This window comes from Parambassis ranga, chromosome 13, assembly GCF_900634625.1.
Source record: "Parambassis ranga chromosome 13, fParRan2.1, whole genome shotgun sequence".
NCBI lineage: Eukaryota > Metazoa > Chordata > Actinopteri > Ambassidae > Parambassis > Parambassis ranga.
In genome coordinates this window covers 11483004-11505672 of record NC_041033.1, presented here as the reverse complement: position 1 = coordinate 11505672, position 22669 = coordinate 11483004, and the positions used below count along the sequence as shown (strand labels likewise).

Below are 22669 nucleotides of genomic sequence, written 5' to 3'. Positions count from 1 at the left end.
TTTTTAAAATCTGCCGTGACCCGGATTCGAACCGGGGTTGCTGCGGCCACAACGCAGAGTACTAACCACTATACGATCACGGCGAGCTGTCCTGTGGGATGGTGAATGAATTTTGGTGTAACAAACAGGATTTAAAATTCTAAATTGAAGACGACGTCCTAAATTTTTCTTTGAAATACAATTCATCCATCACATTAGTAAACCATTTAGTAATAACTTTAGAAACAACATCATGACAGTAACAAAGTAACAAAGACCCTGAGTGTCTGAGTAAATGTACAATCTACTGTGTGTGATCAGTGTCTCAGAGAGCCTGAGGCCCTGTTCACACTGGAGAAAGTCAGTCCAGCTGAGTGGGACTGAATCTGCATAGCTTTTAAACTGGATACATTCAGACCTATTTTCAATCTGGCTATGACACACATGTGTCCTGGCTCAATCCAGCTGAACCCAGCTTCTTTGTTGTCCTCCAAACTGTTAGTGGAACATTGTAAAATTAAGAGCGTTCAGGCCACTGTAGGAAAGATGTGATTTTTTTCTCTATACTGACAGTGCTGTGAAAAACACTTAAGGCAGGAAAAGTGTGAGCGTGTGAGACAGCACATTTTATTTTTGGTTTCATCTATTTGGTTTGGTTTCCTTTGCATCCCGCCCTGATTCTTCTCACCTTTATGTTGACCTTTGTGTATTTAAGTCTTATGCTCCCGTTTGTCACTTTGTCCTGTCTTGTCCTGGAGATGCAAATAATACCGCCTTCCACCCCAGTGCACGTTGACTCCTTTTTTGGCGCTACAGTGATCTGCTCACGTCTGTCCAAACATTGACAACACTGCTCATGAGAAGGCTGGACAGCTGGACCTCCTCACCCCCAAAACAAATTCTGCTTCAGATAGCAAGATGTTGTTAAATATTTGAAATGCCTACGAGGTATCTTCTCCCAAAACAGTTTCCTACATTGTTTTCTTCTTATTTGACGCACATTATAATTTAAACATGAGCAGCCCTGAATGTTTGTAACGACATGCAGCTGCCCTCATGACGGCTTCATCCAACAGAGAATAAGAAAAAAATGATTTTGCAGTAACTTTATTTAAACCACAGGCACCCTGTGCCCTCACATGTCTGTGTGTAAAACTGGAGACATTTTATTACATTCATTGTACAGAATGTCCAGCATTTCCTTATTTAAAAACACATTTTCATCTCATGGCTACATTCAAACAGTAACAAATGATAAAAAGCCTGCTTTAAAACAATCAATCTGCCGAAATTCAATACAAAAATACATGTTTTTCCTCATTTATTGTGATTAATGTCTCAAAAATTCACCCAATCCACTTTGACCAGTTTCCAGTCAATCAGCACTGTATTCATAATAAGCTGTTTTAATCAATAAGTGCCTGTTACCTAACCATAGTACTGGCAACAGTGCGAATTTATGATTTAGGTGTATTTTAAATCTGGGATTCATTCTTTTTAAAAATGAGATGCTTGATGTTATATTGTTGGTCCTGATAGACGTCTGTGAGTCTGCTGGTTGGTGAGAGTTAATCACTATATTTATTGAAGTATGTGTAGTATGTTCCTATAACCACTGGTGTTCCTATGTTGGGAGGGTTTTTAACATAGCAGCAGCTTGAGGGCGTATCGAGGCAACTGTCTTTAAATAATTCAGAGAAAAGCAGCGATAGGCTGGATGTTCTCTCATTTTGTTTCCTTCCTAAAAGGAGAAAATGGACATGTGGAAACCAAAACATGGAATGTCAATGGAACCAACAATCATCCTTAAAAATGTGCAGAATGTAAAAAAAAAAAAAAATGTCGGAGAACATAGATTTTATTTTCACAAAAATAAGTTCAGTGGTCTGGATCAAGAGATTTTTTGACTACTGAACATATTTTTATCTGAAACAGGCCCCCATGGTGTCCACCTGAAGGGGCAGGACTTCAGCTCTCCATACCTTTATCAAACATCTTGCAGTCACTTCCTGTGTGTTCCTGTGACATATCATTCCTCTGTCTCCTCGTTTCCATCCTGTTCTTTTACATTTAACATGTCCGTGCTAACCACAGATCACGCCTACATCTTCGCTATGTGAGCAGTTGTGTTTCCCCACCCTGGACCTCTTGCACTCCAGCAGTGATCTCTCTACGCCCTCACACTCCACATCATCCAGCAGGATCCTGACGTTGCTGTCTGCCTCCCCCAGCGATGCCCTCTTCATCACTGCCAGCGCGGCTCTGAAGCCCAGCTGTCGACACACCACTGTACCTGCCTTGCTGTTGAAAAGGTCATCGCACACTGTCCCCCATTCCCCTCGGATGAAGATCTCTACTCTGCCTCGATCTGATAAACCATCTGCACTCACAAGTCGCACCGAGCCAGCCCGCAGCCTTCTGCCTCTCTTGTGACCTCTTCCTCTGGGCCTCTTATACACTTGGTTCACCTCCCCAGCACTTTCCAGCTTCTCTCCGAGCCACAGCTTCTCTTCCTCTGTTTTGGGCGGTGCAGTGTTGACTGGTGGTCTCTGGGGCTTGTAGGACGACACAGCAGGCCTCTGGTTCAAATATGGCTGCCACGTTGTGGTCAGTGCTCCTGGATGGTTGGGATAAGGTTTCAGCGGTGTTGTGGAAGGTGGAGTAGGAGGAAGTAGTGAGGAAGTTGAAGGTTGGGAGGTGGTACTAGTGGGATAGTGAAGGGCTCCTCCATGTCTCCGTGTTGAAGGTGTGACGATGGCTGGTGTTTGAGCAGTCCTAGGAGAGGCTGCAGTCACGACGGCTGCGCGATAACCTGAGGGAGAGACAGAATCACCCTCTTTATTTGAATATATGTTGATAAAGTTTAAAAGAATAGTTTGACATTTTGGGAAATGATTGCACGTAGGACAGAGCCAGAATGTGACCTTGTGATTTCCTCAGTGCTGAAAACACCAACACTGGTCACACATCAACTCTTGACAAGAAACTAAACAAGCGTATTTCTCAAAAATATCAAATTATTGACTGAACTAATACACCAGACTGGTAATTTAAGGACTGAGTGCGCAGGTTTCACTACAGCAAGAAGAAGAACAGAAAAGAGGAGAGGGATGTCGACACAGACACACAAGGATGAATGTCCAAACTGAGGCTGATGCAGATCCATTTATTCAAAATAAATAATGCCAAAGAACCTGATTTAAATTAAACTAGTGCAAATACCTGAAACATAAATTAGCACCACGTATCTGTTTTAGACTCTCGTTCCAGCCAAAAAAAAGATAAAAAAGCACGTCAGCAGATTTGGGGTTAAAGTCTGAATTCGCTAATGACACTACACCTGAGTTTGACAAAAGCTTGCACAAACACATCATCCCAGATTTGAAGAGGAAACTCCACGATTACAAACAAGCCCAGACTTTGAGACATTAAGCTCTACTGTAAATAACATATACTGATTTGTTGTTTTTCAGATACTACTTTTATCTTTTACTCTCTGCATGATTTATTCTTCCAGTGCAGCAATATAAGTGCAAAAGATTTTGGAGAATTATTTGGATAATTATGACTTGTTTGAGTGCATGGAATCTCAAAAGTGGTAAAGGAAGACACATTTATAAAATAGTTATTAATCTGTGAAAAATAACCTAGTGAATAATGTAATTTATCAGTTATGTCCTGCTAACTGTTTTACAGTACTTTATTAAAAGACTTAAATACCTGCCGTATCTAATTACCTTTAACTTTAAATAAAATGCTCAAGCAGCCAAAGCTGAGTGTGTCAGACCTTATCTACCCTGCAAAAGTGGATGGAAAAATGCATATTTGTAAGATTTAGCTACCTTACTTTACTGTAATCAGGCTGTGTTACAGCTAGAACACAACATCCTGTTCGGCTTTGTTTCTGTGTGTCGGAGTAGTTATTGTTTAAAGTGAAAATGTTAATCTATCTATTCAGCTGTTAAAATGTAAAGCAAAAACAGAGTGCAGAAGAAGAAGAAATGACCTGTTTTGATGCTGATTGCTTCTCCGTGTGCCAATCTGTGCACGGGTTTACTGGTGGGTTTACTGTTAGTCAGCTTAGTGGTTGGGTTAAGAGTCGGGCTAGCGTTTGGGTAATCTGTGGATCTAGCTTGATAAACAGTTGCACCAGTAGGCCTACCAGTGGTGGAGGTGGTTGTGGCGGGGGTTGTCGCCATGGCTGCCTGGACAGTTGTTGGCTTAACTGTTGTGGCTGTAGTTTTAATTGTTGCTTTAATAGTTGGTGCCGTTGTTGGTAATGTTGTCCTCCTTGTTGGTTTGCTTGTTGCCTGTATTGTCGTTGGTTGTCTTGTTGTCGCTGTTGTCAGAGGTTGTTGTGGTGTTTTTCTTAACGTTTTTCTTGTCGGCATCGGTGGTTTCACTATCACTGTAGACACTCTTCTTGTTGGCTTTTTTGTTGTTGTAGCTTTTGTAGTGGTCGTCGTGGGAACAGGTGTGGTAGTAGGTCGCTTGTTAACTACAAACTCTGCAAACAAATACATGACAGAGGAGATGCCATGTCATGTTATCAGTAGAAGGAGCTTCATTTGGTGCATTCATGATCAATCTAAGGGATGTCAAATGAAGCTGAGTGTGCACTTACCTTCTTTGGGGTGGAAATGAACCAGTTTACCCTTTATCTTAACAGGCAAAGGCTTGATGCTGCATTTTCCTGGTGGTGCTCGCCTGTATTGGTCAAGAGACTGAACATTAGCTTTTCCATGTGCATCTACATGTGTCAAATATTCTACTACAACTGTACCTGGAAGGGTCTACAATCTTATAGATTAATCCTGCCCTGGCTGTGGCACTGGGGGCTCCGGTGGCTAAGAAGTATAATTCACCTAAAGAGAAATGCATCAAAGAAAGTGAGAAAGAGTGAAAGATAGGAAGGATGGGCAGTAAGAAGTTAATCACTTTTATATAAGCAACATTTCTTCAGAAATAGCTACAGTAAAGGTATTTGGACTTGCTTGAAGGTATTATAAATATGCAGTCAGGCAAAAGAAAAAAGTCTCTGATAATAAATAAATAAATATAAAATATAAATAATAAAATAAATAAATAATAAACAATCTCTATAATTTAAACCAGAATTAATCTAAAACCTAAATCCTAAGAACACACACACAGTTTTACCAGATTCATCCTCAGCAAAGGAGATGATGTATTTGTAGTAGCTGTTGATGAGTTTGGGGAATCTGCAGGTCTGGTCTCTTCCCATACAGATCTCATTGTACTGCCATTTTCCCGTGGTGACGTTCTCCTTAAGAGACATCAGACGCCTGAACAGAAACAGAGATACGCACCATATGCAACATATTAAAAAAAAACTAAATAAAATCTATCTGCATCGTTGATCAAGCTGGGAGCACTAAACAAAGCAGCAGGTGTGTGTTTCTGCACAAATACTTTCCTGTGATAATGATGCTATAACAAAAAAAACACAAACCCGCTCATGAAATCCCCGAAGATGTAGAGTCCATTGAGGTTGGGCATCTGACAGCCTCTGTAGATGTATCCTCCTGTCACTGACTTTCCCAGCTTGTGTGGGTAGGCAAAAATAGGCAAGATGTCATCTACAAAGGTACAGAGAACAACAGCTCATTTCATAGTGTTACATTAATATTCAATAATAGGACAATAATATACTGCACATTTTGGGTTTAGAAGCATATCACATGGAAATAAAAGATGCTAAAGCCATAACAGCACACACAACAATACAAACAATATCACCTGCAACAGCTTTGCAGAGGCTACCTGGGTTCACTTCATACAATAAATATTTGATTCTCAGAAAGTGGACTCACTTAGAGATGAGTTCTGACAGAGTTTGCGATCGTAGCAGCTGAAGCCCTCTTTGGCTCGCCATCCATAGTTCCCTCCTTTAAAAAAACACAATTGAAATATTGAACAAATTGTTTATATATTTTTGAACTCACACAGCTGTCAGTCAGTTAAAGGATTACTTGATGAGCCATATTTTGTGTTAATAAGGTTATTGACTGAGGTTTGCAATCTGGCAAGAAAAGCTGCAATCAGCTAATGCAAAATGTGCTCAGAATATTTATCCACTATCAACCGCAATGCATTAGGACTTGAGCTAAAAACATATGACAGCACTCCCGCCTGTACACTTGTGCAGACCACTGTGCTTCCAATGATAATTTTTTACTACAAGGACTATTGGCAGTCAATCAGAAGAAGAAACCCTGCACCAAAAACAAAGAAAGATGCAAGGGAAAGATCTAAGAGCAGAGAAAGCTGCTGCAGACCGAGTGGAGGAAGGCAGAAGTTATTTTGTTGACCTGGCATCAGTACACAAGAAAGCATGGCAGGAAAGCAGCGCGAGCAAACACTCGCTCAGTGCTGCATACATGCCAGACATTTTTTGTCCCTATTAATCATTTAGACTTAACAAGAGGAGAAAACAGCCAGATTTAAAAATACAACACTATGTTTAGAAAAAACAAAACAAAAACATGTTTTCTTGTATTCCTTCTTGTATGTAACTTGTATTCCTGCTGAAAAAAACTCAAGCTCTTTAAGGTGAAGTGATTAAATAATCCTACCTTTAACAATGAGGTCCACCTCTTCATATTTGTTCTGGCCCACGTCACCACAAAACATCCTGCCTCTGCCTGCGCCTGTAACAGGGTCACCCCGGTCAATAGAACAACGCCACATGTTGCGAACTCCATAGGCATAAATCTCTGTATACACAGAAGGAAAGAAGAAAGAAGAGAGACAATTACATCCTTTGTGAGGCCTGAATCAATAATTTACAGAAACTGTGCACAGAGAACCTCCAGGCCTTTATGTCTGGCATAAACAGTGATTTAGCTGTGAGCTTCTTTTAACTGTTCACTTCATCTCAAAGGTCACATGACCACACTACTTCACACATATTCAAGAGGATTTACCCGGCAGCGCATCTCTTTCTCCCAGGAACGGGTTGCCTGAGGGGATGCTGTACGGAGCACCATCATCATTGTTATCCACATCGATACGCAGCACTTTGCCAAGAAGAACGGACCTGTGAGACAAAGAGGTTTGAAGAGGTTAAAAGGTGACTTACTGACTGAGACGTGCCTTTTTTTATCTTGGAAAGTTATTCTTCTTGAACTCTCTTTCTGCTCACACTTCTCTCTCACCTCCACATTCCAGTGTGTGGTGGTCTGTGTTGTGTGTCAATATTAGACTTGGCAGAGTACACTCTCCCTCATTCCCAGATCAGCTATTACAGTATGTCAAGAAAACCCCTCAAAAGAGGCGTCAACATCTCTCAAATAAACTACTGAGACAGACTCTTCCACTTTAACCATCGATACGCTGTAAACTTCAAAGATAAGATGGCCGTTACATCACAGCCTCATAGTATATAGTAGTATCAAGTCAGTGAGTGCATACTCACAAGATGTGACAGTATGACAGCAGTGTCACATGAGCATTGATGTTTGCACGTCCTACCTTTTTTCCCTTGGCTATAATTAACATTTAAATCACTGTGGGTGGAGGACAAAAAGACAGTATAGTGCACATTTGTACATGCAGCTACCAGAGCATCAGAGTGCCATTAAAACATACAGACATGATTTGCCCAAAGATATACCATCTGTTGAATGTAATACATTAGAAGGAAAAGGCCATGTGCTTTAAGAGCCGAGTGATAATTTCAGCCTGCGGTCCCTTTAATGAAGTGTGTGCACCACTCTCAGCGTAAACACACTTTTGCTTGACTCTTCACCTATGATACATCCCTGACATGCCTCTAAGGCTTGATGTGCTGAATCAATAAGGCGTCTGAAAGTGCTCCTCTGGGATAATAATAAGGTACATTCTCAGGTAATTTTAAAAATCAATCATTGAGATTTTAATTTGAACCTTGGAAGTAATAATTTGGATGATGGTCTATGATTTATATAGTGCAGTAAATGTTTCTCAAGTCTTAATTGTGATCCTTTCATAAGACTGTATTTGACTGAAATGTAACTTTAATGTCAGCGTCTTTACCAGTTAGGACTTGGCCCTGGTATTTTTTTTTTATTTGTTTATGTAGCTAAGTTCTCAACAACACATTAAAAATAATAAGCACCCAGAAGAATGTGTTCTTTCTATCATGAGTTATGGCTTCACTTTTTAGCCTTAGGTAGGGGATGTACAGCTCTCCTTACATAGACAGCACAGGTCCAGATACTCTTTGGGTATGTCACAGGACAATTATGCATTTTTTATTTTTTGAGACAGATAGAAAGATAGTGAGTGATTTCTCCTGCAATCTGTAACCATGGATAAGACATGGCTCCATGAATTGCAACCAAACTAGAGTCTATGGCTACTGTGAAAGCTTAATCAGTGAGGTCTGCTGGCAGGGAGATGTCCTCTGTTTTCTGATACTGACCTCCTGTGTTTGTCTCTGAAGACAATCAAGGGGGGTAATCAAGAAGAAGATTCAGTGTGGGAAACTGACAAGTGGAGGACAACTCCAACCCACAAGTCCACAGTGGTGATGGCTGCCATCCAGCATTGTGGATTTGAACTATTCTGCCCCTCTCTCACCTGAATTGTCATATTCAGTCTACATGCTCCAAGACAATAACCTCACTGACCTCTATAAAGAACAGAACCCTGTGCTCCACGACCACTGGACTCAGTGTTGTAAAAACAGGACTATGTTAAAAAATAGACGTGCTACATTTTCTAAAATTAACTCTCAACTTAAGGATCTCTAATAAGAGAACAGTCTATTATCTCACATGACCCTAAAACATATCAGTTAAAATATACTGACTTGTTCTGTGAATTTCCAAACTTTCCAAATGGATCTCCAGCTCGCCCACCATCACCAATGAAGATGTACAGATATCCATCATGGCCAAAGAGAAGCTGTCCTCCATTATGATTAGACGCCGGCTCTACCACCTCCAGGATGGTTCTACAGCAGGAGAGATGAGAAGAGGATGAATCTATTGTGCCCTTTGTGAAATGAATTAACTGCAAACATTTGATTACGTACCTCTCAGAGGAATGGTCCAGTTGGTTGTCATCATGTGTTGACAGTGTGAACTCACTGATTCGTATCCTCTCCTCCTTCTTGACTGACACAGAGTAGTACACGTAGGCTTTCCTGACAGTGGTGAACCTATAAACAGTTGTTCGGTTAAGAGACTGATCCTTTGAAAACAGTGCAAAGCAAACCACTCACAGAGAACTGCTATTGTTATCGAAGTTTGGACCTTGGGTGCAGGGCCATGCAGAGGAATCCCCTCTCATCTCCAGCCCATGGTGAAGTGAGGACAGCCTTAGTGAGGTTGAGGAAAGGCCGATCGATCCTGGAGCCATTGGCCAAATAGACCCACACATAACCCAGCTGCTCTGCAACAAAGAAGCGGTGGGTCCCATCATCTGCGTGAATCATAGCCACAGGGTTCCGGAGCCCATTGGCAACTTCCTGTAAACACAACTCCAGACAGCCTTTGGGATCCTCCCGAACAGAGCCCAGGTTAGCATTTAGGTCTGGCAGTAGAAGACACAAAAACAGCGGTAAATACGAATGTAAATATTACCTTTATTTAAACGGCATCAATGTCCTTGTACGTCTGTGTAACTTACCCTCATTTGACAGGACGTTCGGATAGCAATACTGTTTGTCCTTCAGCTCCAGGAGGTCACAGAAGCTCCTGCGATCTTCTTCAATAGAGGCGGTCAGGTTTGCAAACTGATGTGGGTTCTCCAAGTCCTCCAGAAGCAGGCTGAGTGTGTATCGACACTGTTGCCAGTAGTCAGAGCAGTAATCTCTACAAAGTCCAGGCAGTACCCTCATTGGTGTGTTAGCATCCTCGGCATCATACAGGTGGGCTGCGTATGGAGAACACTCCTGAAGAGGAAACAAATTTTGGAATTCAAGACAGAAATAATTCAGCAGATTAACACAAATGGAAATTTTAATCCTTTTTTTTACCATGAATGAATCACACAAACACAGGATGGACCTCTGCACCTATCACACCACAGCTCCCCACCACGTCCCTTTGACTGGTCAGGCCTGGGTTATATATACAGCATGTCTGATGGCTGCTTTGTATAAATGGATCCCATGAAGGTCCACTCAGTTATTAAGTCACAACCACACTGTCCACACCCAGAATGGCAAAGGGAGGCACGGCACCCAAACCATCAAGTGGTTGAAACATGCTCTTTTTACTCTGCCACATCAGCCTAACCGATCATCGCCGGACAACAGTGCAACAACAAACTACAAAAGATCACTTTTTTTGCTTGTAAAATATGTGCCAGCAGATAAATATGACAAACCAAACAGTGTTGCAAAGACTGTGAGTATACAGTACAGCGCCAGACGATTTAAGTGTCTTTAATAATAGTAAAAGCAGAGCTGTGTATAAAGAAATATTTTGGTCTTTAATAAAAAAAAAATAAAGGCAACTTGAAAGAGAACAGTTGTCTACCAATTTTGTTTGTGTTTGTCAAAAGCAACATTGAAAATCGTCTCAATGAAAATTACCTGGATGACTGCGCAGAAGTAACTACATTCAATGTGTGGTTTGTTGTGTCACTGAATGTTTGTTCAAAGCTTTGTTTTATGTATCTGTGTGGTTTTAACTGCACTTAGAATGTGTTGATATAGATGGTTTATCCTCTTAAACAGGTTTAGTATTCTGTGAAAGACATGAAATGCAGAGTCAGACGTTGTCAGCCTAATTAAAATGTAATTAATAAATTGAAACTTGCAAGAGTGACCTTTCATCGGGAAGTTCATCATTGGGTATAAATTAATGTTTCTGCCAAATTTATCTGCCACTACGTCTATGTATGTTGCACTTTCTTTTTGGACATTGTAATAGTGTATTACTCTGTGTAGTCCACAGTCAGTGCTCTGTTTGTTCATTTAAAAACAGTTTTGTGTGACAGTAGCAGTGCATGTGTGTGTTTGGTATCTTTGGCTCAAACAGCAGCAGCAGCTTTTCCATCACTTTGGGGCCCCAAACTGAACCAAAGCTAAGAAACTAATAAATAAATCATTATTGACCAGAGAAGAGCCTCTGAGAGATGCTGAAAGAGGATCTTTGTTGGGTTACTTTTGCTGGGAAAAGATCAGAGCCTTCCTGGAAACAGTTTTAGCACAAAACAAAAGTCAGTCTGCGCTGCTGGAAGTGAACTTAAAAGCTCACGTAGAGCTGCTGGAAGTTCGACTGACTAAATCTGTGCTTCTTTTTGTATCATCTTTACTCTGCAGTAAGACATGGCATCCTGAGCAAGAGCAGAGGTTTCACTTTAGTGCAAAATCAAATAATCTAAAAATTTGATTCCCAGTCATCACCTTCTGAGCCATAAAAACAAGGCTTTGTTATGAGACAGTCTAATCTTGGGTCCTACTATGATAGGGCAGGATAAATACATGGAACTACAGCTGTTCCCTAACAATGCAGCCACTTCAAACTACCATAATTTGGTGTTTACACTGCCCAGTTTAGAATAGATTTGAATGTGAACATTTTTTAGTCATTTTAACTATCATCTATGTTACTAACTTAACCATTCTGCACAGCATGGTACAAATGGCTGGGTTTCATTATGACTAAAAGAGAGAAGAGAGTCATGGCAAACAGATGGCTGGTAATGTGTGGACCTGGTCCTGGGGGCCCCTCAGAGTAGAGGAGTAGTACAGTTTCAAAAAGACAAAAGAGGAGGAGTAACTTTACCACAGCTTTTCTACAGAGCCCCTGTAGGCCTGATCCAGCTGCTGTAAATTACAGCTACAGTCACACACTATATGGATGTAAAGCCTCAGTAATTGTGGTAGTTGTCCTGTGTATTGTTTTGTCGTGGTTTGGTGCATTCACGTGCACCATGGAAACTCTAACTCTGCTGCTGTCAACGCAAACAGCTCGTGTCGACTTTCTAAACTGAGAGGACAGTCTGAAACTCTGCTGCAGCACTTAAAAGTGTTTATTAAAAATGCAACAGGGGAAACAACAAAATTTAACGCTCTGCTGCCCTGTTAAGTGCCACTACAGGTTTTTGACCACAGAAAACCTTTTGGTGGTTTTCTAGTTTTATCGGATGCATGATTCTCTCTCTCTTTAATAATTAAATGTCTTATCTGTGGTTTGTTTTCTCACATAACCAAACCAATGCGCCAGATAAAACTCAATATTCACACACACACTTTATTCAGCAACTTTAAACTGAGGGGCATTTAAACCTTTTTAATAGACGTTATCTTCTCTTTTCTTGCTTTTCTTCCTCCTCTCCTGCAGGAACTTGATATATCCTGTACCCCGGCCAGAGGAGGAAATTGTTGTTTGTTTGGTCAGTTAAGCTTTGGGGACGATCAGTCTCAATCCTGTCTTCCTGACACACTCCCTCTGCCAGTCCCATCCTTAGTCTCTCTCTCCCTCTCTCTCTCTCTTTCCTCACTCTGTGATTGATATCAGTGCCAGGAAGCTCCCGTAGCGCAGCTGAAACAGAAGGCCTCAGTGCGGTGGGTTTACCCAGGGTAAGTAGCCTGGCAGTGGGGTAACTTGACCACCTCTCAGGCCCCTTTCACCTCAAAACATCGACATGGGAGCTGAAAAACCACAGAGTGGGTGTTTGTTCCAAAAAAAAAAAGATTCAAAAAGAAATCTATACAAAGACCGAACCAAAACAACAAACAACAGCCTATTAGAGTCCACCGAGGCATAAAAAAACAGTCTGAACCAAAATAGTTCAGTTTAGGTTGAACTCATTTCCGGTTCTATTCGTATTCTCCACTGAAGGATTTACATTTAACATCTGTGGTCACCCTGTGAAACTGTTTGGAAATGACAGGTGTTGAATCTTCTAGCATAGCAGTGTGCCAAAGAGGAATCACAACAAACTGCTTTGAAAGTCTTTGAAAGCTAGAAATCAGCAGCTGGCATGTTGGTACATCATTTTAATAGTCAAGGAAAAAAATACTTATAATAGAGTGGAATACTATAGTAGAGTAGTAACATGAACAACTGACAATATGAAATTTGGTGAGGAGAGACATTCTCTCTAAAAGAGCTTTTCATCCAATAATATGGTTTGTATGTTATGATAAGCAGATAATGTAAGCACTCACTTTGCTTTACATACAGTATTTACATTGTTCTAAAGTCAGCCTACAGTCAAACTAAACTAAGTTGCACTGCAGCAATGTCATTACACCCAACACACAGCCTGCACTGCTTGGAAAGAACCAGAGAGGGCTATAATTACAATGACAGAAAGCTGTATTTTAGGAGTCAGAGATTTGTCACTGTCTTTACATAGTGAATGACGTATTAAACTGCCAGGAAGACATTATCTTTGTTTTTTATTTTGTTGTTGGTGTCAAATATGAAACGTGTTTATGGTGCAGTCAGCAGCCTGTTTGTTTTTGCTTCTGTAGAATAATAATAAAAAATTGTTTGAAGTATTATGAGTCAGGTGGACACATTTCTGTCAGTCAATTTGCGCTCACGATCTGCACGTACTTTGTGGCTGAGCTGCAGTGTCAGCACGTAATTATGTAATCAGCGTGTGGGACTGGCTTCAGGCTCATTCCAGTGATGGAGAGGCCAGAGAATCTGTTTAAGATCAGCAAGCTCAGAAAAGAAACTAAAACTCATGACATGGAAAAAGACACACTCATTAAAATGAAACGTTTCTAACCATAAATAAAAGATTATCACAATTATGTTTAAACTTCAGGCCTAATCTGCATGAATCATTTCTATTAAAAGAAATGCAAGCTCTAAATAAAGCCTTATTATGTTTACTTTGTCTTTGTTTCCGTCACTGTTTGTTTGCCATCATTGACATTTCTCAAGAATCCAAATTACTTCAGCATTCCTGACCACAATTTTACATTTTCATTGTAAGAATGGGGAGGCCACTAGATTAGACCTGAGTTAGCCACTGTTTCATCAACATATTCATTAAAAAGCATCAGCTTATATAGGCAACACATCAATAAGAGTTTGCCTAAAAACAAAAAATATATACTTACTGTATCTATCTTAGTTTATGTGAATATTATGTCTGTTCTACAAGGCCAAATCTTCATCAGACAAACATCAATATTGCTTTATTGTGGAGTGTTTGGGGTATCAAATGATATAATCATGATCCCAGGCATCCAGGAAGTGAGTAAATGTAAGCAAGTAAACTAAGGTGTGGTCGTGAGGAGTCATGTCTCTCTTTGAAAAAACCAGCTCCAAACAAACAAGTGGAGATTATGACCATTGCTTTCTATTAGTGTTAGCATTACCCTCAGCACTTTGTTGGGCATGGCTTATTTAAAATGCACTACAAACAGAAACTGGTATAGTGCCACAAGCATGAGCAACAGTTGTTGTCTAACCTCTCCATGTGACCAATCAACCACATGTTGTGTTGCTCACTGATCCCTCCTGACAAACTGCACCAAACTTTCCTTTGGAAACGTTTCAAGAGTTGAACTGAACTAGACTGTAAATTGCATTGTTATACTACCAAACAAACCAGAAATGGGCCTGACAGAGTCCTCTCTGTATGCACAGGAAGAGGAAGGACACATCAAACTGTAACATAATGACAGTCTTGTCTTACCTGGCATAGGATGCTGCGTATGTATTTTCCACAGGCCATGTAGCCTGAAGTGTCAAAGTTCTCCATAATGCTGTAAAACCTAGCTGAAATCTCCTCATCCTTTTCCAGGTCACAACATCCAAACTTGGAATACTCTTTGCAGAAGGCCAGTTGCTGCCGGGGCTGAAAAGGAGGCTTGTAATCCAGACACTGAGGATGACAGCTCCCCCACCAGGCCTGGAGGAGCAACAGCAGGATGGGCAGGAGCAGGTGAGTGAAGAAGTTGTGCTGCCAAACACACTGGTGGACCAGATTTGAGGTGTGTAGGGTCATAGTGTGAGGATGTTGTTGTTCAGTTCAGGACAGTCTGGCTCTTGATGCAGTAAATAAAAGCAGTGTGTGTGTGTAATATGTGAGACAAAAGATTCTGGTGTGCACGTTACATCTCCACCAGCCTCTGTAAAGTACAGATATGACTCAAAGTTTCTATAACATTTTTATTTCCTGTCCTGGTCTCTGAAGTTTCAGACAACCATATGTTTGTGTGTATAAGTGCGATTGTGTGTATCAAACACACTGTCCCAGCATCACACCTGCCTGCAATCTGGCCAGAGACTTACAATGTGCTGAGGATTGCTCTGGTTAAATTACTAACCCACACATCACGCTCATGTGGCAGGCTGACCCCGGGATGTGTGTAAACAAGGTGAAGGACAACCAAACTGATCCAGGTCCAGTGAGTTCTTTTGATCAGGAGGAGACCTGCAGTGCAGTCCAAGAGGTCCAGCTCTTTGACACTCAGTTTAGCATGTCTGCACACACACCTGCAGATGACTACACACACTCCTGTAAAGAAAAACATCCACTTACTGAAGACCTAATGTCATTACATAGCATAAGAATCAATTCTTTTCTGCACACAAACTCTCAAAAAGATGGACATACCTCTAAAAAGTTGCACCTTCAGCCTGCAAAATATTTACTCCCAGCTTGCTTGGAAAGTCTTGCTGTGTTTGCTCTGGACGGGCTCATTTGCTGCAGCGGACATACATACAGACAGACAGACAGCAGGAGAAAGTGAGAGAGGTTCTTTCATTCAGACACAGAGCCACGCTGCAGCTCAGATCCCTCCCTCCTCATGTCTATATCCCTCCTCCTCCTCCTCCTCTTCCTCTCTTCTTTTCATTTGCTTTTTCACTCTCCTACAAAGACACATGCATTCCTTCCCATAGCATGCGGTCCATATTGCCCTGAAGTTGCAACTTTCCACCTCTCTTCCCTCTCAGCTCCCTCCCACCTTTAGCATTCCCAGACCTCCTCTCTGTCTCAGACAGACTCACTCACACTGTGTGTGTGTGTGTGCATGCGTGTGTGTGTGTGGGCAGATGAATCAGGACGTGTGCTGGAAGCAGAGCTCAATGGACTCTCCAGGCGGATTTCCAAACCTTATGGTAAAGAGCAAGACTGGCAAACATCTAATTAAATTGCTTCAAGTATTTTTAGCTGCATTATCTTCCTCTCCATCCAGAACGGAAACCTGTCTTTAAAAGCACACATGGTTGAGCACTGCATTAAGTTAGCAGCATTAGTTATAAAGCAGCTAAACTCAGCACAGAAAGGCATCACCTATTTTTTCAGGTCCTTTCTCACCCTGCAGAGTGTTTCAGTGCCTCTCAGATTATGTGGTTTGAGGTTCACAACCTTACTGTCACAGTTCATGCTCTCCTATCTCATAGTGCCAGCAGGCAGCTGTATTCAGCAATAAACAGCTCCAAAAACCCTTAAAGGTGGCTTTCAAACAATCATTTATTTTAGCATTTTAATACTCTTAGTTTGGCTATTATTTCTAATGTGTTTTATTTTTTCTAGATGTGTAAAGTTAGTTTTGTATTTAATCCTGCACAAATCTTCAGATAATCCACTATATCACATACAGTGTAAACCACATTAACACATTAACATAAACATAAGAAAGCTGACCAGGCCTTTAAAAAACTTTCATCTAAACACTAACCAGCAGTGTTTTTACTTTTATAAATCTACTGTTGAGAAGCCCACATAGCGGATGAACAGCGTTGTGATTAGTACGTGTCTGTGCGTATGGACATACCACTGCCATCTGTGTCTCATTATCACCGAGCCACCTTTCAGATCAGAGAGCGACTCCCATCTGGCTGGCTGGCCGTCAGACACTTTATCACTCTGCACTCACAGATACACACATAATCCTCAGCCAGACGCTGCCTGGATTTAATAGATCAATGGGCACTTTGTCATGTTATGTAATTTTGTAGCATCACAGTTTTAACTGAGTGAAAGAGGCAAACACTGTTGTTTGTAATGGTAGTAGTGTACAGCACAGTGGAGCTGACCTCACATGTAGTGCAGGCCTACAGTCGGAGGAGGCTCTCGGCACTATATGAAAGTCTACACACACACAGTTACACCACTGAGTAGATCACATCAGCTGAAACATGATGAGACCTGTGCCGTGAAACAAAAAGCTTTTCCTGCAGATGCTGTTTATGCTCAGCTTGTAAAAAGAAAGTGCTAATCTTTGAAATGACTAGAATGACTAAGTGTGTGAGTCACTCTTTACTGGAAAAGACACAAACACACATGTACACACACACACACACATTTGTGCTATCAAGGCAATCAAGCACCCTGACCCCCAGACCGTCTCTATCTGTGTTATTTTTCTACACACGCACACTGTAAGAAGTGACATTGCTGTTCATGTTTTTAGTTTACTCAAGGACTGTCAGCCACACAGACACACACGCAAATACACCGTCAGTGTCAGCATTTATTCTGTTACAGTTCATTAGACTGCATTCTTTAAAAGGCTTCTTAAAGCTACAGTACGGAAGATTCCCCAAAACAAAAACAACCACAAGACCAAACAAGACCTCATAGATAATCGCGAAGAAATTCCTCATAAGCCCTGAACAGTCAGACACTAACTCAAAAACACAAACGTGCAATAGTTTTTGCATACAAGTCTGACTCAGTCTCTGCTCAGTATAAGAGAAAAACTCTGCAGAAAATGTCTCCAAACTCACTGAAGATTTAGAAGATGTGTGTGTTTATAAATAGAATATAACCAAATTAAATTGATGGCTTACATAATTGCCAAAACATGAAACCCACACACTGACACATTCATCTTATCTATACATTATAAATACATATTTCAATAAAACACCTCATGTTGGAGTTTTTAAGTGTCACTATGCCAATAAAAACTGAGACAGAAAGCCAAGTTTACTGTTTTCCTCTGCCCCTTTCACACCATATATAGACATCTTTGGGCATAACCGTTGCATCTATGTATAAAATGGTGTGTGCTTGTATGTGAGAGAGAGAGAGAGAGAGAGAGAGAGAGAGAGAGACCAAAAGAAGGAAAGAATCAGGTTATCCTTTTGATTCACATAGGTCATGATTAACAATATATTGGAGGTCACATATATCTTGTGGAATAGTTTGTCGGTCAGGCAGCCATGTCAAGTGATATCAGGCCTTTTCATAGAAACAGTTTTAATCCTTGAAACAGTGTCAAACATAAAAAACATTTCTATTTCCTTTTTTTTTCTTTCCAGCTGATAAAGTGTCCTTTTAGATATTTATGCTTTCACAACCTTGAATTTTAGTGATAAGATTCCATACACCAACATGGGGTTCTCTCCTCAGGCCTCAACTTTTACATAATGCCAAGAGGTGAGGTTAGGGCAGGGCCACCTTCAGTTTGTGATAAGACAATCCCATCCCATTACATAAAATAGTATTTTTACTATCTACCTTCACCATCTTTTGTTTCAATCTGACATGAATTGTCCACATTTTCTCAATCAATACAAACAATATGGAAAAGCCCTTGTTAGTTGGATTGTGTGTGTGTGTGTACAGGACAGTTCAGTTAGCCGTGTGAAGCTGTGTGTGGACGAGTGCATTCATCTGTATGTGTTAAAGGACCTTTGCTCTCCCCATAGACCACCATGCCTGGTAGAACTACAGATGGAGTGTCTGGGATAGCCTGAAGTACAAACACACACACACACACACACACACACACACAAAGTGAGTAATGTTTGCCTCACAAAGCTGCTGTATTCTGTGTCATCAGTCAGAGAACAGCTTCCATCAGACTGCTCCTAAAGTTACCAAAGTGAGACAGGCAACATCTTTATAAGTAACTCTGAAGCACCAGCAGTGTGTGGCCTTCTGTCTGATTTTAAGTGAGCACAGGCTCATTTTTCATTTTTCCTATCTTAGATTTGCTGAAAAAAAATAAAGTCGCATCAACTAAAGTCCATAAACTGGACTGGTCAGACAACACAGGTGTCCTGTACAAGAAGGGTCAGAGGCCTCCACCTCCTGAGGAGACTGAGGTCCTTTGGTGTGTGTAGGACACTTCTAAGGACCTTTTATGACACCATAAGTTGCATCAGCAACTTTTCTATGCAGTAGTCTGCTGGAGTGGAGACAGGGACTAGAAAAAACTGGACAAAAAGGTCAAGAGGGCTAGCTCTGTCCTGGGCTGTCCCCTGGACTCAGTGGACTCTGTAGGTGAGAGGAGGGTATCTCATCTGTATATCTTATGGTTATTCTTGTTCTCTAATTCTATTTTAATTCGATTTTATTTGTTACTTATCTGTTTCTAGTTTCCCTCCGTGGATCTTATCTTATTTTATCTTCATTAATTCACATTTAGAAACTTTAGGATGAAGTCCTGCCATTTTACATTTCCTGGAAGACATGAAGACCATCACTTTAAATTTATCAATTCATTCACAGCACAGGACCAATTATACAAATGTGTCCCTGATAAAATGACAATTACTCACACTAATAATTCACCAGTCTGTCATCCACAATTATGTTGTCCTGTGCAGTTCTCACTGGGTAAAGTGACATCTTATTTTGCAGTTGGAGACATGGAAAATGTAGAAATAAGTGGCAGGCCGGCTGTTCTTGGCTTTCATACCGTCCCACAAGAAATCCTCAGTCACCAAAATAGCCATGCAACTTCTTAATTGGCGTCCTCCCGTGTAATCTGCCATTTAAATAGAACATCATTTTTTATCTGATATTTTAAATATCAATACAGAAATGTTTGCGTAATAATCAATTGCACATAGCCCCAGGCTGCACAGCTGGAGTGATGGTATACGATAAGTTACATAAAACGCTCAATGAAAAAAAGACATGAAAGAGAGAGAGGTCTGGCGAGGACAATGTGTGTGTGTGTGTGTGGAGGAGTTTCACAATGTGGACTTCACGGTCTGGTGCCTCACATGCATGAAAGGAGGGATGTGGGTGATGACAGAGGATGAAGAAGAAGAACAGACGGATAACGTAACACAAAGGAGGAACAAAACACAGTATTATGCAACTGGACCTTCAAATAATCATTATAATGCATTATTTTATACCCCTCTAAGGTGTTAATTACTCAGCAGAAGTAGTGTGTGGTGTTTTCATAACAGGTTAAAATCTTGATCAGAGTTTTTTCAACAAGCTGATCCAGGATAAAAGCCAGAGCTGATGCTTTGAGGGTCAGACAGGAGCACGGGATAAACCCCAGCTGCTCCCCTGTCAGCTCCGTTTTCTGGTTCATTTAGCCTGTTATGCTGCCATCTTGGGTTCATATCCAGTGTGGTGGATTCATTTTCTTCTGCTTACAGTACAGTGTGTGAAAGGAAGTCATTAATGTAATCTGAATAGCTTTTGAAGACAACACATTTAGTCATTTCTGCCGCTAAATTTAAGTCTTTAGTTTGAGAGAGAGTGCCATGCATTTATTGTAAGGGGAGGAAAACTCTCCAGGCAATGATGATTTCTTGGTGACTAATGTTGTTAGTGAATGGCTTATCACTTCTACTGTCCAATGTTAACAGTAGGACTGCTAACAAGCTATTTTTAGTGGCGTACAATGGCGAGAAAGAAATGATTGATCAATGCAGGCTCCAATGAATTTGAGATAAATAATAAATATGGAAAATAAGAAAATATGTAGAAATGAATTTAAGCCTATAGTGCTGTATATAGTGCCTATAGTATCTGAAATATAAAATCCAGTGTTGTGCTGACTGTGTGTTTTACAGTGGTGTCACACATTTATTACTCAAGTGGAAGTATAGATACAGGGGTTTAAAAATACTTTGGTAAAAGTTGGAGTACTGACACAACATTTCTACTCCAGCTGAAGTACAGAAGCACAGGGTTGGAAAATAATACTTTAAAGTATAAAAGTACAAAGTAAACAAACAAACATCACTATAACTGTACGCCTAAATATTGTTTCCCAAGCTTGGCTGCTTAAGTAGCATGAACCTGTAAAGGACTAGGGATGTAACAACAGTGAACTGGAACACTGAAGGAGCTTCTATCATAATATATTATTCATAATGCTCAATATCAAGAGCCACCACATTTAGCCACTTGGTTTGTTAGACAGTTTCATGCTGTCAGTTCCAACACTTAACTGTGTGTGTGTTTGTGTGCCTGTGTTTTTCTTAAAATGTAGCACACACACAAACAGTCATAGGCAACTAGTCCAGTCTGTGTGTCATGGGGCCGGCTGTACGCCCCATTTTCACCCTGTGTTTTAACTCATTAACCTAGCCGACAGTAAGCAAAGGTTACTGTTAACGTTAATCAGCCCGTCATTGATGGATGGACCTATGTTAGCATACCGAAGATAACTTGTTAGCTAACTGACCAGCGCACCGGCACCATGATTGAAGGACGTGATAAAAACACAGCGCGGAGGGATACCTTCAGTCTTCATCCACATCTAGACTCTGTCCAGCAGTACAGTCCTCTGTCTGTCGGCCTGCAGCACTCAGCCGTCTGTCCTGTTTGTTGACATGGCCCAAAAACCTGCGTGTTATTCAAAGATCTTGTATTAACGGTGGGAGCTCTCACTCCCTTCGATTATTCACGCTGCTACATACGCACGCGAACACGCAATGACGCAAGCGACCAGGAGAGAGTGGGATATCTGTGTTACAAAGGATCTTTGGAGCACCGTGAGGACGGATGATGTAGTAGGATGTAGGATGATGAAGTAGAAATACCCAAAGGTTCTACTTAAGTAAGGTAACGAAGTATATGTACTTAGTTACTTTTATTATGAGAGCAGGATGGAATCATGTTGTGTTGTAGGGTCTGTGTCTTCTGTCTGTTGCGTGATGATGCTGTAAAAGCTTAAAAAAATGTCATCATGAGAAAATCTGCCCAAAGTTTAGTGCTATTTTTACACGTCTGTGATTATGCATTAATTATACTTAGACGGTAACTCCTGAGCCCTTTACGTTTCTCGCCTCATTGACTTTTTCTCTTGTCATATTTGCTCCTTGAAGTTTGAGTTATTATTAATTCATTCTGAGGCCAATAATGACAACTGCTCACTCTGTCAAACACCGTCCTACCCACAACACATCCTCCCTTTGTCTCTGCGTCTCTAATACAGCTCCTCTGTATGTGTCAGGTGTCTTCAGTAAATGAGGACGAGCAGTCCTCATTGCACATTTTCATCTTTCGCTTAATTTGTTGCTCATGAACGTCTGTGTCGACTTACATTACAAAATTAAGATCTTCATTTTGCCTTAGGTAGGTGATAGTTTTATAGTGTCTGCTAATAATCTTCTAATAAAGTTATAGCCAAAAAGACATGATGTGCTCAGACTGCTGCAGGAGCCTCGGGGGCACACTTCCCTCTGGGATATCAGAAGCAGAAATGAGAAACCCGATAGGAAGCTGAAGAGGGGGGGGGGGCATTGCAGCTCATTACTCTGCAGAGGACTGACAGGGTGATGACGCAGTTTACACGTTGCGACTCAAAAAGCTGAGGCACTGTCGGCTACATGTACAAACACACGCATACAGAAAATTCACACGTGTAGTGGAATACACTGGCTGAGTAACAACTGTTACACGCCCTCCTTTCTCTGAACACACTTATGATTTGATTCTTCTGCTCAGCTGTACGTTCTACTTTTAAGTTTCTTCCTATTACTTTTTAACCTCGTGTGACTTGATCTCGTCTCATCGCTCTCATTCGTACCTCCGTGTCTCTCTCTGT

General features: G+C 41.0%; 1 protein-coding gene and 1 non-coding gene across 2 annotated transcripts; both read right to left on the bottom strand.

Annotated features, from left to right (window-relative positions):
• Positions 1–11: 11 nt before the first annotated feature.
• On the bottom strand, positions 12–83 carry trnah-gug (transfer RNA histidin (anticodon GUG)). Its single transcript has one exon. It is a non-coding gene; the product is annotated as a tRNA-His (tRNA).
• A 1163-nt stretch (positions 84–1246) lies between these two features.
• Positions 1247–15646, bottom strand: LOC114445487 (HHIP-like protein 1). The gene is made up of 15 exons (XM_028420576.1): positions 15526–15646; positions 14602–15426; positions 9616–9880; positions 9240–9519; positions 9020–9145; positions 8795–8938; positions 6927–7039; positions 6576–6716; positions 5814–5888; positions 5453–5579; positions 5140–5285; positions 4763–4844; positions 4604–4686; positions 4142–4486; positions 1247–2791 (listed from the first exon to the last, which is right to left on the bottom strand). Exons 2-15 carry the CDS (start codon positions 14911–14913, stop codon positions 2064–2066), a joined length of 2967 nt encoding a protein of 988 aa, XP_028276377.1. The 5' UTR covers positions 14914–15426; positions 15526–15646; the 3' UTR covers positions 1247–2063.
• Positions 15647–22669: the final 7023 nt, after the last annotated feature.

Coding starts and splice junctions, on each gene's coding strand:
- LOC114445487 (XM_028420576.1), bottom strand. CDS start 14,913: ATGACCCTACACACCTCAAATCTGGTCCACCAGTGTGTTTGGCAGCAC. Junction 6,717..6,926: donor AGAAAGAGATGCGCTGCCGG/GTAAATCCTCTT, acceptor CTGTGTATACAG/AGATTTATGCCTATGGAGTT. Junction 5,889..6,575: donor GGTGGACCTCATTGTTAAAG/GTAGGATTATTT, acceptor GTTTTTTTAAAG/GAGGGAACTATGGATGGCGA.